The 12875-nt window shown below is 38.8% G+C and overlaps 1 protein-coding gene across 6 annotated transcripts in view; it reads right to left on the bottom strand.

The window, feature by feature from the left end:
- Slc16a9 (solute carrier family 16 member 9) overlaps positions 1 to 12875 on the bottom strand; it is a 63280-nt gene that overhangs the window by 24549 nt on the left and 25856 nt on the right. For 4 of the 6 annotated variants that reach the window (XM_058578042.1, XM_058578039.1, XM_058578040.1 and 1 more), the window contains 2 exons: positions 10038 to 10072; positions 8685 to 8911 (listed from right to left, as the gene is read on the bottom strand). In XM_058578042.1, coding sequence (XP_058434025.1) covers positions 8685 to 8911; positions 10038 to 10039 — 229 coding nt within the window. In that variant the 5' untranslated portion in view covers positions 10040 to 10072. The remainder of the gene's footprint in view (positions 1 to 8684; positions 8912 to 10037; positions 10073 to 12875) is intronic. The other 2 variants (XM_058578041.1, XM_046419791.2) reach the window with 1 other exon arrangement.

The raw sequence follows: 12875 nt of genomic DNA, 5'->3' as shown, positions 1-12875 counted from the left end.
AGCCTCTGGGACAGTAAGAAATACAATACAAACTGGTAGTCAACCTGCCTCACGGCAAGGATTTCCTATCAGAGGGGATCAGTTAGGCTCATCAGAGCCCTCCCCTCCACCTAAATTGCAGGGAGCCTACAGTGCTGGCTGCCCTCAACTGACAGGTCCTCACTCCTGGCTCAGCTGAGATTGGGAATCTCAAGTGCATCTCCCTGAGAAAGAAAAAAAAACAGTACGAAGGAGCTGAATCCCACTGAAACCCTTGATCTCATTTGTACTGACTGCCTCGTGGGTCGGCTGGTTTGGTGATATTCATATAGAAGGGAGGAAAGGGTACCAACACCCAGTCACTCCCATTCTGGAACTGCAGATTACACTGAAAATTGGCCAAGGCAACAGAATCCTGTGGGTGGCAGGAATTAGTCCACCTTAAAGGAATTATCAGGGTTGGAGGGCTAATGCTAAAACCTGGCTATGCTGGCAGTCAGAACTCTTTCAGCAAATGGGGTTTCCTGTGTTGGTTCATTCTGTGTACCTGGGGATAAGTTTACTGACTCATATTAGGAGCTAGGAGGCTGGAAGGACAAAAAAATAGGGGAGGAGACTGTGAAATCTGCTTTGAGTACAAAACTACAGAACAGAAGATTTCCCTGCTGTTTCAGCAACTAGGTTGCCTGAGAAGTGGATCCACCCTTCTGGGATTTGAAGATGACAAGTAGCCAAAAGATGCTTTAATGCATCATTAAAAAAAAAAAAAAAAAAAAAACTGCAAGGTCATGACTGTCCTCCAGTTTGGCTACTTCTATTCCTTTCATATTTCAGGTTTCACCCAGAGGAACAAAATCAGTAGGGAATAAATATGAAGAGATTTATGGCAAGTAATTGGTTTGGGTGAATAGTCAGGTGGCCTTTGACAGGACAGGAAAGTACAGAATCCACAGGGCAGGCCACAGGAAGGGCAAGTTGGAACTCTCAGGCAAAGTCTGCAGCGGCAGCCCTCAGGTAGAATTCCTGGGAAAGTTCATTCCTGCTCCTAATGCCTTTGATGGATTGAATCAAGTCCACCAGGATTAGCTAGGAAAATCTCCCTTTTGAAACTTCACCATTTATAGACATTATTCATATTTACAAAATCCCTTCACAATGATATTTAGATTAGTACTTAAATAACCAGAGAATGTGGCCTAACCAAGGTGACACAGAAGACTGATCATCATTTCTCCTCCCCACCTCCCCACACATTTCTTCTTCTACAGCCAAATTTCCTCCACCAAGAGCTGTCACCTGTGTGTAAACTCCAGACCTTTGCATACAGAAACCTGCACAGAGAGCCCTCTTCATACCTGTCCACCTGTAAAACAGTGCAACCTCCTATCTGGCTTACTTCAAAGGCTGAGATGGTTAAACTGGACAGGTTAAACTGTGATTAATGTGGGAATGAGTGTTGCTTCAAACAGGATGTAGATAAACTATAGCAGGGTGGCTCTTTTGGAAACTCGTCCTTAATAGTCACTTTCATTTCCCCCTCTCTTCACCTGACTTCTTTCTATTCCTTTTGGGTCCCTCCTTTCTCTCTGGTAGTCTAAATTTTAAAGAGAAGCTCCACCTAAATAGTTAGGATGCTACCTGCTAAATCTTTCTTTAGATTTACAGAACCCAAAACATCTGATGACTTTTGCAATGCCCCTCCTTAGTCTTTACTTCTGACTAAAAAGAATTACAAGAGCTAGCCCCAGATGGCTGAGGTCCATAGGGTTCTATTCCAGGAGAAGAGAAAGGAGAAATGCCTAGATGATTCTGCTCAGCACACAACCTTGCTGCCTGTCTCCTTCCCTCCTTCCCTATAAAACGTTTTGTGCCCATGAAACTCCCAACATGCATCTTTATAACCCTCCACCTTTCAGCCCTTGAATAGACCTCATTCCTTCCTACCAGCTCATCTTTGGAACATTGGCCTTCTAGTGGTGGGCAGCCCAGACTTATCCCAGCAACAAAATCAAAAAGGAGTTTCAGGGTTTAGAGCACTTTAGAGTCAGGAGGCCATAGTTAAGCAGACCTCAGACACATCCAGAGCTGAACCTTTGAACTGGGCTGCAGACACACCCACTCCTGGATGCAAGTTGACCAAGTTTGTCGCATGTGTACAAGGAACCCCTTTCCCCACACTACCTAGATACTGAGACCACGCCCAATCCCTTTCTCATGAAACAGTTTAACTTCCAACAGCACCAATCCTAATTCCAGATTAATAAATGATGTCATTCCCAAACCCCTTGTAGTTTAAAGCTATCATTTTGTTGTCAGAACACATTTTCAAGATGCTTGAATCTGTTTTCCTGATTGTGATCCTAATTAGCCCCAAATAAATGTAATTTTTTTGGTCTTGACTAGGTTGATTTCATTCTCAGTCAACAAATCCTAGAGATTTTCTCAACCTTGCTATTTCCTTAGTATTTGTGAAGTTTCAAATTAATCGTTATTTTTTTATGTCTCTTCCCTGAGATTACTCCTTATAAGCATGAATGGTGTCTGATATCTTGGTACCACTAGCACAGATGAGACCTTATGAATGTGTGTCATGATGAAGAGCTCATTTGCAATGTACAAGCCAGGAAGTGAAGACCCTCTATGCCCAGATTTACTCACCCTGGGGTAAGAAAGAAGAAATTTTAAAAGAGAGGTAAAAAGAAGACAAAAGTTTTGAAAGTCTTGTGCTAAAGTTCCTCCTATCTTTCCTTCCTGAGCCAGTTATCTCCCAGATCTGTCACTCTCAAGTTTCTGGGAAATCTACAAATCTTTAGCCATAATCTTAAAGTTACTAGAAATCCATTAACTTATAAAAATTGACCTGTAAACTGTTTATTAGTGCACTAGCATATGTGTTTGTTGGATAGCTGTTTGTTTGTTTGTTTGTTTTAACTAGAGTCCTTGACTAGAGATTTGACTCTGGAGATCCAATAAATCAGGTCTGGGTATTCACCCCCAAAAAATACAAACAGAAAAGGTAGCAGTGACAAGCATGAAAGAAATATTAGAACAGCTACTCTGGGAAGACCAAGGTAACCATGCCCTCAACTCTGTCTTCAAGGAGCTGAAAATGACTTTGAGGTTCTAAGAAAGAGGAATGAGGGCAAGGGTTGTGGGGGCTTTTCATAGCTGCAGAAGCAGCTGATCTTGATCTGGTGTTGTCTGTCCCTCAGTGTCTCAAGATAGGTGGGGCAGGGCCTTGTTCCAGATAAAATCATAAAAGTTGCTATTGCCTGGGAGTCAGCTTCGACTGTCACCAGATTTTTATTGGATCAGCACTATTCCTGGAAGCCAAGGTAACTAGAAACAATGCAATGGAGGCAGAGATGCCAAGTCTTTGATCCTGTTTTTAGCCACCCATCAAACATTTGCATGTAAAAGTGAAGCGTCTAAGTCCTTGTTACAGTTACTTTCTTAACATTCTCCATTGATGAGATAATGGAAAATACATCAATACAAGGATCCTGAGAATTGCCAGACCACCATAAAACATCTTGTGATCACCAGACTGATGTCAGCCCCACACACCTCCCCATGCCCCACCCCTCACTCTAGAGATGGCCCACATTCTTCCTTGACTGTATACTGCTTGTTTTCCTAAATAAATCCCTGTGCCTCAACATCTGACAAGTGCTGAAATTCTTTTCTGTCTTGTATGTCAAGGACCCCATTGTCCTGAATTGAAGTTCCCTTCTCCAGGACCTACTCATACCACCTCCAGTGACAATCCCAAGGATCATCTGGATAAACAAATAATTCAGGTCACATGCTGGGTACAGTGGTGCAGACTTGTAATCCCAGGTACTTGAGACCCTGAAGCAGGAGGATCACAAGATCAAGATCAGCCTGTCTCAAAATAATTAGAGAAACCCTGTCTGAAAAAGGGCAGGGGACAGGTAGCTCAACAGTAGAGCACCTCTGGGTTAGATCCCCAGTACCAGAATTAATAATAGTAATTCAGGCAAAAAAAAGTATTTTCTCTTCAATTCAAGTTTCAAAGAAGAGCTATTAAGAATTCAGGTTATGGATCCTCAGCACAACATAAAAATAAAATAAAGGTATTGTGTCCATCTACAACTAAAAAAAATTTTTTTTTAATTAAGGTTATGGAGAGAGGAAAGTTTAGAATTGCATGCCTGTCTCTTCCTAGTTCTAATATGAAGAGCGACTGTCCAAATCTGGCTTTGTCAGCTTTGTCAGAGATAAGAGATGGGTTTTTAAAGTCCAGATGTTTAACTGCAACCCCAGGAAAGTTCTGGCACTCTTTGCTAACCCTTTCTTCCAAGAAGTGTCTTTGTCTTTCATTCTGAAGGATCCCTTTCTTTTTCAGGTTCTACAGTTTTATTGGAACTACTTGGGTGAGTAATTTTACTTGTGAGCGATTTCTTCTCTAACACCTAACATTATCAAGCACTTACCATAGGTCAAGCATTATCTCAATTATTCTACACAATAATCCTATATGGTTGGTAGTTTTATTATCTTCAATTTAAATGTGACCAGTTTTGCCAGGTTAGAAAAGCCTGATCTCAGGTACTACTCTTCCCATTAGAGAATGTACATCTTGAGCATTGTCCCTAAAGCCTTGAGGACAATAATACCCACTTCACTGCACTGTGATGAAGATCGACTGAGATAAAACAAGTAAAAGTGACTGGTAGAAACCAAGCACTCAATGAATAGTTGGAGAATTTAATGGAAAATTAAGTACATGAAAAGCAGAATTTGTATGTTTCTTGGCAAATGCCCTTTTTCTGCTATCATAAAGTTCTAGAGGTCAGATCACAGAATTCATCAAGCATCAAGTCTTCTAGGCCTTCTCTGGACAAAACTGAATAAAGAAAATAATCAATGTATCTCAGAGATTGCATAGCCTACCTGCATCAGAATCAATGGGGGAGCTGGTTAAAATGCAGATTCCCAGGACCATACCCTATTCCCATCTTCACTTCCACCTCCATCCACTGATGGGTAGGAACTATGCTTTTTAGACAAACTCAAATAATTTATACATATCCCTGAATTTATGTATTTTTTCATACATATCCCTGAATCTATGCATTTTTTTTCACTATAATACTACCAGAACCAGGGTCACTGGAAACATAATTTATTTTTCATAACTTACATGGCATGAGCAATGTCACACCCACAAAGAAACTTGAGAGTTTATCAAAAAAGTACAAAACCAAAATATAAATAGAAAATGTTTCAGCCAGTATAGTTCCCAAATAAAAACCACTTTTGAGACTTCAGGGGAAAAACGGGACTGGGCTTGTAGTTTAGCGGTGGAAGGTCTGCTTAGCTCAAGTGAGGTTCTGATCTGATCCCCTGCATGCCTGCACATGCACATGCTCACACACACAAGCGCACACGCGCATACACACACAGGGACGCACATTAATATACCTGGGCCCATCACAGCTGAATTAGAATGACTAAAGGGCAAAATCTAAGCAATCATATGCTGAAATTTTTCTATAAATGATTCTAATTATCTCTCAGGTTAAGAACCACTAGTAATCATTTGGATTGCCAACATGAAACATGCTTGTCCCACTTCCAAAGTAATATTTATCTTATTTATCTAGAACAAAGTTGTCAAAAAAGCAGGTTTTCAGTGTGACTTACATACTGCTAGACACTGCTTGCTTATACAGTACCACCTCAGCTTTCAAGATTTGTCTCTTAATTTATGCTACAAAGAATCACGGGGAAAACATCACATATTTTCAGTGGCTTGAACTATGCTCACAGCTGGACACAACGTCCGAAGGACACACACGCAGTCCCATAAGTATTAGCTTTTTAGCTGTCTTGTTTTTCACTGCTTCCTCATCTTGAACTCTCTGTTCTCTTTTTTTTCTATGCTCATCTTCAAAAGCTTAGATTGGCAGGTCCAAGTGCCTCCTCATCAAACTGATGACATCAGGCCTAGAGAAATAAAGGGCTTTGCACAAGGTTCCGCAGCTATATGGTAGCAGAGCCAGGACTTGAGTTAGCCTCTGACTAAGCTTCTCCAAGTACTGGTTCTCTCCCTGAATTTTGGTAAGATTCTTCATCACTCCAGCCCCTACAAGCCAGGTTGGCCTCTTGGACTTATAATCTAATAAGGTGCACAAGGCTCAGCTCTTAGAAGGTCCCCACATTTTATTTAATGCTCTGCAGTCATTCTTTAAATTATTAATAAGTTTTTAAACAAGGATCCTGTATTTTCATTTTGAACCAGGGCCTACAAATTATGTACCCTCTTGCTTAAAAGTAAAGATGGCTGCCCCTGGCCCTGGAGAAAACTGAATATCCACTAGGAATGTGAAGAAAGTATATAGCTACCCTTCAATTTTCAAGGGAAAATTGGCCTCACCTCAAAGAGACCTCAGCTTTCTCTTACCTGGACAGACTTCATGAAAAGAAGCCTCATTCTCCAACTAGGTACTAAGGAAGATGCCATTTTAAAATTATCCTTGGAACCTTGCTGGAAGGTGGATAGCTACATTTCTGTTTAACTTAAATATTTCCTAATGGAAATAGTAACTGTGTTAGTCAGCTTTTTGTCACTGTGACTAAAATACTTGACAGGAATAACTAGAGGAAGAAAAGTTTATTTTGGCTCCAGGTTTTAGAAGTCTCACTCCATGGTCGGCCATCTCCACCCCTGTGGGCTAGAGGTAAGGCAGAACATCATGGCAGAAAGGTATGGTGATTCCACACATGGAAGCCAGGAAGGCCATGGGAGGAGGGGGGTGGAGAGAGAGAGAGAGAGAGAGAGAGAGAGACAGACAGACATATGCAAGGAGCCAGAGACAAAATATAATCCCTAAAGGCACACCCCCAGTGACCCACCACCTTCAGTCAAGCCCCACCTGCCTACAATGACTACCAGTACAGTAGACCTTTCAAGAAATTAATCCACCAAATGGGTTAATATGCTAATTAGGTCACAGCTCTCATAATCTAATTATTTCACCTTTGAACATTTCTGTTTGTCTTAAGTGAGCCTTTGGGAGACACCTCATGTCCAAATCATAACAGTGACAAATTAGAAGACTTTTAAAAATTTCTTCATTTCCACTCCAGGTTGTTTTCTAGAAATGAGTACTTTCAAATCCCTTTATTAGCACATCATTTACCATCCACTTGTACTTTGACAACTTTATAAACAGTCCCTATTTTGAAAATTTCTTTCAAATAAAACCTGGGTAAACTTTTCCTATTTCTTTTGTGCTCATAATGCCAATATTATTTTCATTTCTTTAATTATGCTTAGTTATCTTACCTGTCACAGCCAGATCATTAACATTATTTTTCAAGTCTTGTTTTTAATTTGAAAAGGTAACACAACAATTGGAAGCACTTGCTTCCTGACTACACCCCCACCTCCCGCCCAGAAGTCCCTTTAACATCCAAGAGACACACATATTTAAAAGAAGGAACAGCTAATGCACTTTGTTATTAGTATTTTAGAACTCAAAAACATCTAATAAATAACCAATTCAATGTTCTTATTTTCCTCACAAGAAGAAAGAATGTGATTTGCTCAGCAAATCATGTCAAATTCATGACACACAGGAAGAGATTCCAGGGCTACTTACCCTATCTAAGTCACTGTCTTAGCACATTTATGCTTCAGTAGTTCTAAGTAAATTACAGCAAAGATCACTAAATATTACTGCAGAGTTCAAAGAATGATGTCAGAAATTGAAGTAGAATATGATGGCAAAACAAAATTAAAAATCCTCTAGTGCATAAAGATGACAGAAATCAGTATTATATAATATGCAACCATTTATTCAAAAACTTCCTTTCAAAGACACACAAACTACCACACATTTACCTTTTACAGAACCCGGATTAAAATCCTTAATAACATCATCATTGTAAGACAAGACTACAATTTGCTGTGTCATATTTTTCTTATGAAGCTGTCATGAATATAGGACATTTGATCTGATCAGGGTAGCAAACCAGAAGAGCAATCAAGAGTCATGTGGAAACGACTTAGACATCTCCTGTGCATCTTTTGGTCCTTTGGTCACCAACACATCTTGAATATACTTAGCACACTCCCTTCATCACTGATTCATTTGTACTCAAGAAAGTATATAAGTCCCCTCATGAAACTGTGAGCTTCATTTTTTTCCCTGCGTGGTGCTAGGGATCTAACCCTGGGCCTCAGACATGCAGAAAACATGCCACCACTGAGCCACATTTACTGAGCTTCCTCCTCAGCCCCAGACTATGAGCTTCTTAATGATAGGAACCTTGGGTTTGCAGTTCATTTTTTCATTTCTAGATCTAGTGCACTGCCTGGCACACTAAGATTTCTGTCCTCTTTAGGGAGAACAGTAGAGGAATTCATTCATTCATTCATGAATAATTTATTATTTTATGGAATTCCTGTGTTTTCATATTGATGTATTAGAAGAAGGGGCAAAAGAGGACACATCAGGAAAATATGTTAGACATTTTATTTTCAGTGCTTGCAATCAAACCCATAACCTTGTGCATGCTAAGCAATACTCTACCACTGAGCTACACCCCAGTCCATGTTATACTTAAAAAAAAAAAAAAGCCTTTCTATGCCTTGCACAATGTTAACAATGCACAATGCAGCAAATGTAATTAAGGATGAAACAGTAAGGAGGGGCATACATTTCTCCACTTACTTGCAAGCAAGCCAACTCCACTGGCCAGGGATCCCACCCAGGCTGTTTTTCCTTTTCCTTCACCAAAGACATCCAACCATTCTACATATAAGACTCCAACAGCTAACGGGGATCCGTAACACAAAAACTGAGTGAAGAAGGAGACCAGCACGATTACCCAGCCCCATCCACCATCAGGTGATTTTTTAAATTCCATTGTAAGGTGAAATTGGTGCTTTCTGTAGGTCCTAAAAGGAAAAAAGCAGAAAAAGAAGGCAAATGAAACTTAGATTGTGGTACCACAGTATTTTTAGATTAAAATATCTCTTTCTAAATTAAGAAATAAAAAGAGTCTCTAAATATATATGAACAGGCACAAAATACTACTGACATATCAAGTTAGTTTTTAAATTTTCACTTATGAAATCTTGGATCCATTAGTACAAAAAAAATCTAATTATAAAAAGGCAAAGAGTGGCAGGGCACAGTGTGGCACACACCTGTAATCCCAGTCACTCAGGAGGCTGAGGCAGGAGGATCAGAAATTCTAGGCCAGCCTGGGCAACTTAGCAAGATTCTTTTTCAAAATAAAATTAAAAATTAAAAAGGGTTGGAGATGTACCTAGTGGTAGAGCATCCCTGGGTTCGAAAAAAAGGGCACAGAGTGAAATGAAATGTTGCTTTTTCAACCTTGTCCCCTTTCACCAAGTTTTCATCCCCTCCCAATGGCAGGGAACCCATGATTTGAGTTTCGTGGACTCCCCTGGAAGTAGACTCTTAGCAAGAAAATAATTTATTAGGAGTGTCACTGTGTCTGCACCTACAGAAGGGAACACAGCAGAGGGAGCAGATAAACCACAAAACAGTTAAAAGGAGGGGGTTCTAAAGTTGGGATGACACTTCAGAGTTGCCCTCAGGACCTCATACCCAGTGCTGTTCATTCACTGGATACAGGTCAACCCAGGAAGGAGTAATGACGTGATGACCCCAGGGGGGCAATCAGCCCATTGGGGCAATCAGCTGATGGCCATCTGCCAAGAGCAGTCCCAGCAGCTGGGGCAAGGAATCTTTCATTCCTGACAGGGGCTGGCGGGTGCTGGCAGCACACCACAACATTTGCCAACTTGAGTATCCTTTCACATATACAAGCAAAACCAAGCAGGTGCACTTAGATTTCCCTCTTTTTTGAAACAAAACAAAACAAACAAAATAATAATCATATTATACATCATATTCTGCACCTTTTTTCATGTACTTAATATCCTTAGAAATTTTTTTTCCTCAAACACCCAGAAAGCATCCTTACTCCTTTGTTGTTTAAATCAGCACATAGTATCTCACTATATGGTCATGTTTATTTGTTCTTTTACTCACATAGTAAACAGGCAAAACACTTGTGTGGTTCAAAACTGAAAAAAAAAAAAAAGGACAAAAGGTATATAGCGCCCATCAACCTATTTCCCATCTAATCCCCATCTCCACAGGTAACAAGAGCTTGTCTTGTATATCTACAGTTTCTTTATGCACACACAAGCAGACTCAAACTTAGATTTCCTCTGTTTTACAAGGCGTCCTGTACACACCAGCATCATATCTTGAAGACCTTTCATATTAATGCTCACTATCTTCCTCATTCTTGCTGTTACACTGTATTCCAGTACAGGGCTTTCTCTTAATTTGTTTAATGAGTCCCCTGTGGCTGACCTTGTAAAGCAATGCTGCAGCGACTAGTCTTACATATGCACACATCTCTTTTTGCACATGCATATCTGTCAGGCAGAACTCAAGAGGAATTGCTGTGTCAAAGGGAGGGTTCCTTTGAAATTGCAAAAAATGTTTTTAAAATGTATGTCAGTCTTTAGTGGGGTGAAGTTCCTTCCCTCTCCATCATTGTAATTCTTTTCAATAGTTTCTAGTTATTCTTGTTTACTTTCTTTTTAATTAATTAATCAAATTAATCAACCTAATTAATTAATTTATTGCAGTAATTGGGGATTGAACCCAGAGGTGCTCCACCACTAAGCTATATACTCAGACCTTTAGACAGGGTATCTCTAAATTGCTTAGGCAGGCCTTGAACTTCCAATCCTCCATCCTCAGGTTCCCTAGTTGGTGGTACTACCGGCATGAGTCAACTTGCTGGCTTACTTTTCTATATAATCTTCAGAATCGGCCTGTTTCCAGCACTACAAACACACACACACAGAGAAACACACACACATATAGACTAGGAGAACTGATTCTTTTATGATGTTGAATCTTTCTAACAACATGATGTGTTTAGCATTTATTCAAGTTTCCTTTTGTGTTCTTAGTGTTTAAAATTTCCCTCAACACTTCTACTTACCATATCCTTACATATCTTCTTTTTGCTAATCTTGTAATTGGGTCCAGTTGTTTAATTTGCCTTTTTTTAATATGGATGAAAGCTATCAGTATCTGTATGCTAATTCTGAATCTCATTACCTTACTAGGTCGGTGGAGCACTGACCCGTGGGTTCAATCCCCAATTACTGCAATAAATTAATTAATTAGGTTGATTGATTTGATTAATTAATTAAAAAGAAAGTAAACAAGAATAACTAGAAAATATTGAAAAGAATTACAATGATGGAGAGGGAAGGAACTTCACCCCACTCATTACCTTACTAAGATTCTCCTCTTAGCAGTAGATTTTCAGATGATTTTCTTCATTATATATATAATTTATAATGCAATATAGTTTTACAATCACCTACACAGTGGTAGTTTTAACTGCTTATTTTGAACATTTCTACTTATTTCCTTCTTTTTCCTTTGCTTTCACTAGTCATCCAGAATAATGTTAAATAGTTATTTTAGTCTAATTCCTAACCTTAATGAGAATGCCTTCAAATGCCATTGTATTGCCTCTGTAGCTGAGATTTTTTTTTTTTTTTTTTTTAATTTTGGTACCAGGGATTGAACCCTGGGGCATTAACCACTGAGCCACATCCCTAGCCCTTTTTACTTTTTATTTTGAAATAGGGTCTCACTTGCTTAGAGTTTTGGTAAGTTGCTGAGGCTGATTATGAACTTATAATCTTCCTCCCTCAGCCTCCAGAGTTGCTGGAATTACAGGCATGTGTCACCTCATGATTTATTTCATTAAGTTAAGAAAGTATACTTTTCTATTTTTAAGTGTTATTATACAGAATAATTATTACATTTCATTAAATGCATTTCCAGTGAACAGTTATGATGACAATATGAATTTTCCTCTTTAGATTTTAACATGATAAAATTTATATATTCTACTATTGAAATATTCATGAATCATTGAATTAAATCTTCCTTACTTAATGCACAATTCTTACCATGTTGTTCTATTTTGGGGGAGGGATTTTTAAATTCACAGGTGATATCTATCTACGTTTGGTTTAATTTTCACTAGGTTTTGTTTTCAAATGATATTTAGTTTTAAAAAAAATAAAATTTTTCCTTCTCTGGGTTTAAAAAGTTTACATGACCATGGGTTTAAAGACTGAAGGCCTAACCTCCATGTCTCTAATAGGCCTTCCTATTTTAACCTATTCTTTCAGTGTCTCTTCACTATGCCAGTTTTATAGTCAGGTTCAACAAGAATCTTGTTTGCCTACAGGTTTTGCCAAGCCATTCCCTTGGCTGTGGTTTTATCAGATAATAGGTAAGGACAGTAGAATATCATTCATCCATTCATGCACTTTCTTAATTAGATGACGATGCATTTGGCTACCTCAAGAGTCATGGATACACCCATCATTTACCTGGGCTGTAGTGAATTTCTTCACTTCAAATTCAGAGCACTAGGCAAAACTCATGTCATGACCTGCCAAAGGCCTTTGTATGAAATAACTTTCCATATTTAATAACTGAAAATTGAAAGATGTTAGAATTTGTACAGAAATCTGTAGAGTCTAAAATGTAGACAGTCAAACACACAATTGTGTTAAAAGGGAAAACAATTCAAACTTCCAGACATGGAGATCATTTGAAATAATCAGTAATATCCCTCCATCAGAAGTTTACTGTCTCTAATACTTACTCCATTATAAAAGTAAACAGTATGGTTTTAGTCCTTCTAATGACTATTTAGTACTTTAAAATTCCTGTTCAGAATCCCCTTTATATTGATTCAGTATAATCTTTTTACCCTAACTAAATAGATAATATGTGATAGAAATAACCAAACATCCAACTTAGTGAGAATTTATT

This window comes from Marmota monax, unplaced genomic scaffold, assembly GCF_021218885.2.
Source record: "Marmota monax isolate L192 unplaced genomic scaffold, Marmota_monax_Labrador192_F-V1.1 WCK01_AAM20220418_F8-fsc00019, whole genome shotgun sequence".
Lineage (NCBI taxonomy): Eukaryota > Metazoa > Chordata > Mammalia > Rodentia > Sciuridae > Marmota > Marmota monax.
The sequence above is the reverse complement of the archived record's forward strand: the minus strand, read 5'-3'. Positions and strand labels throughout refer to the sequence as shown.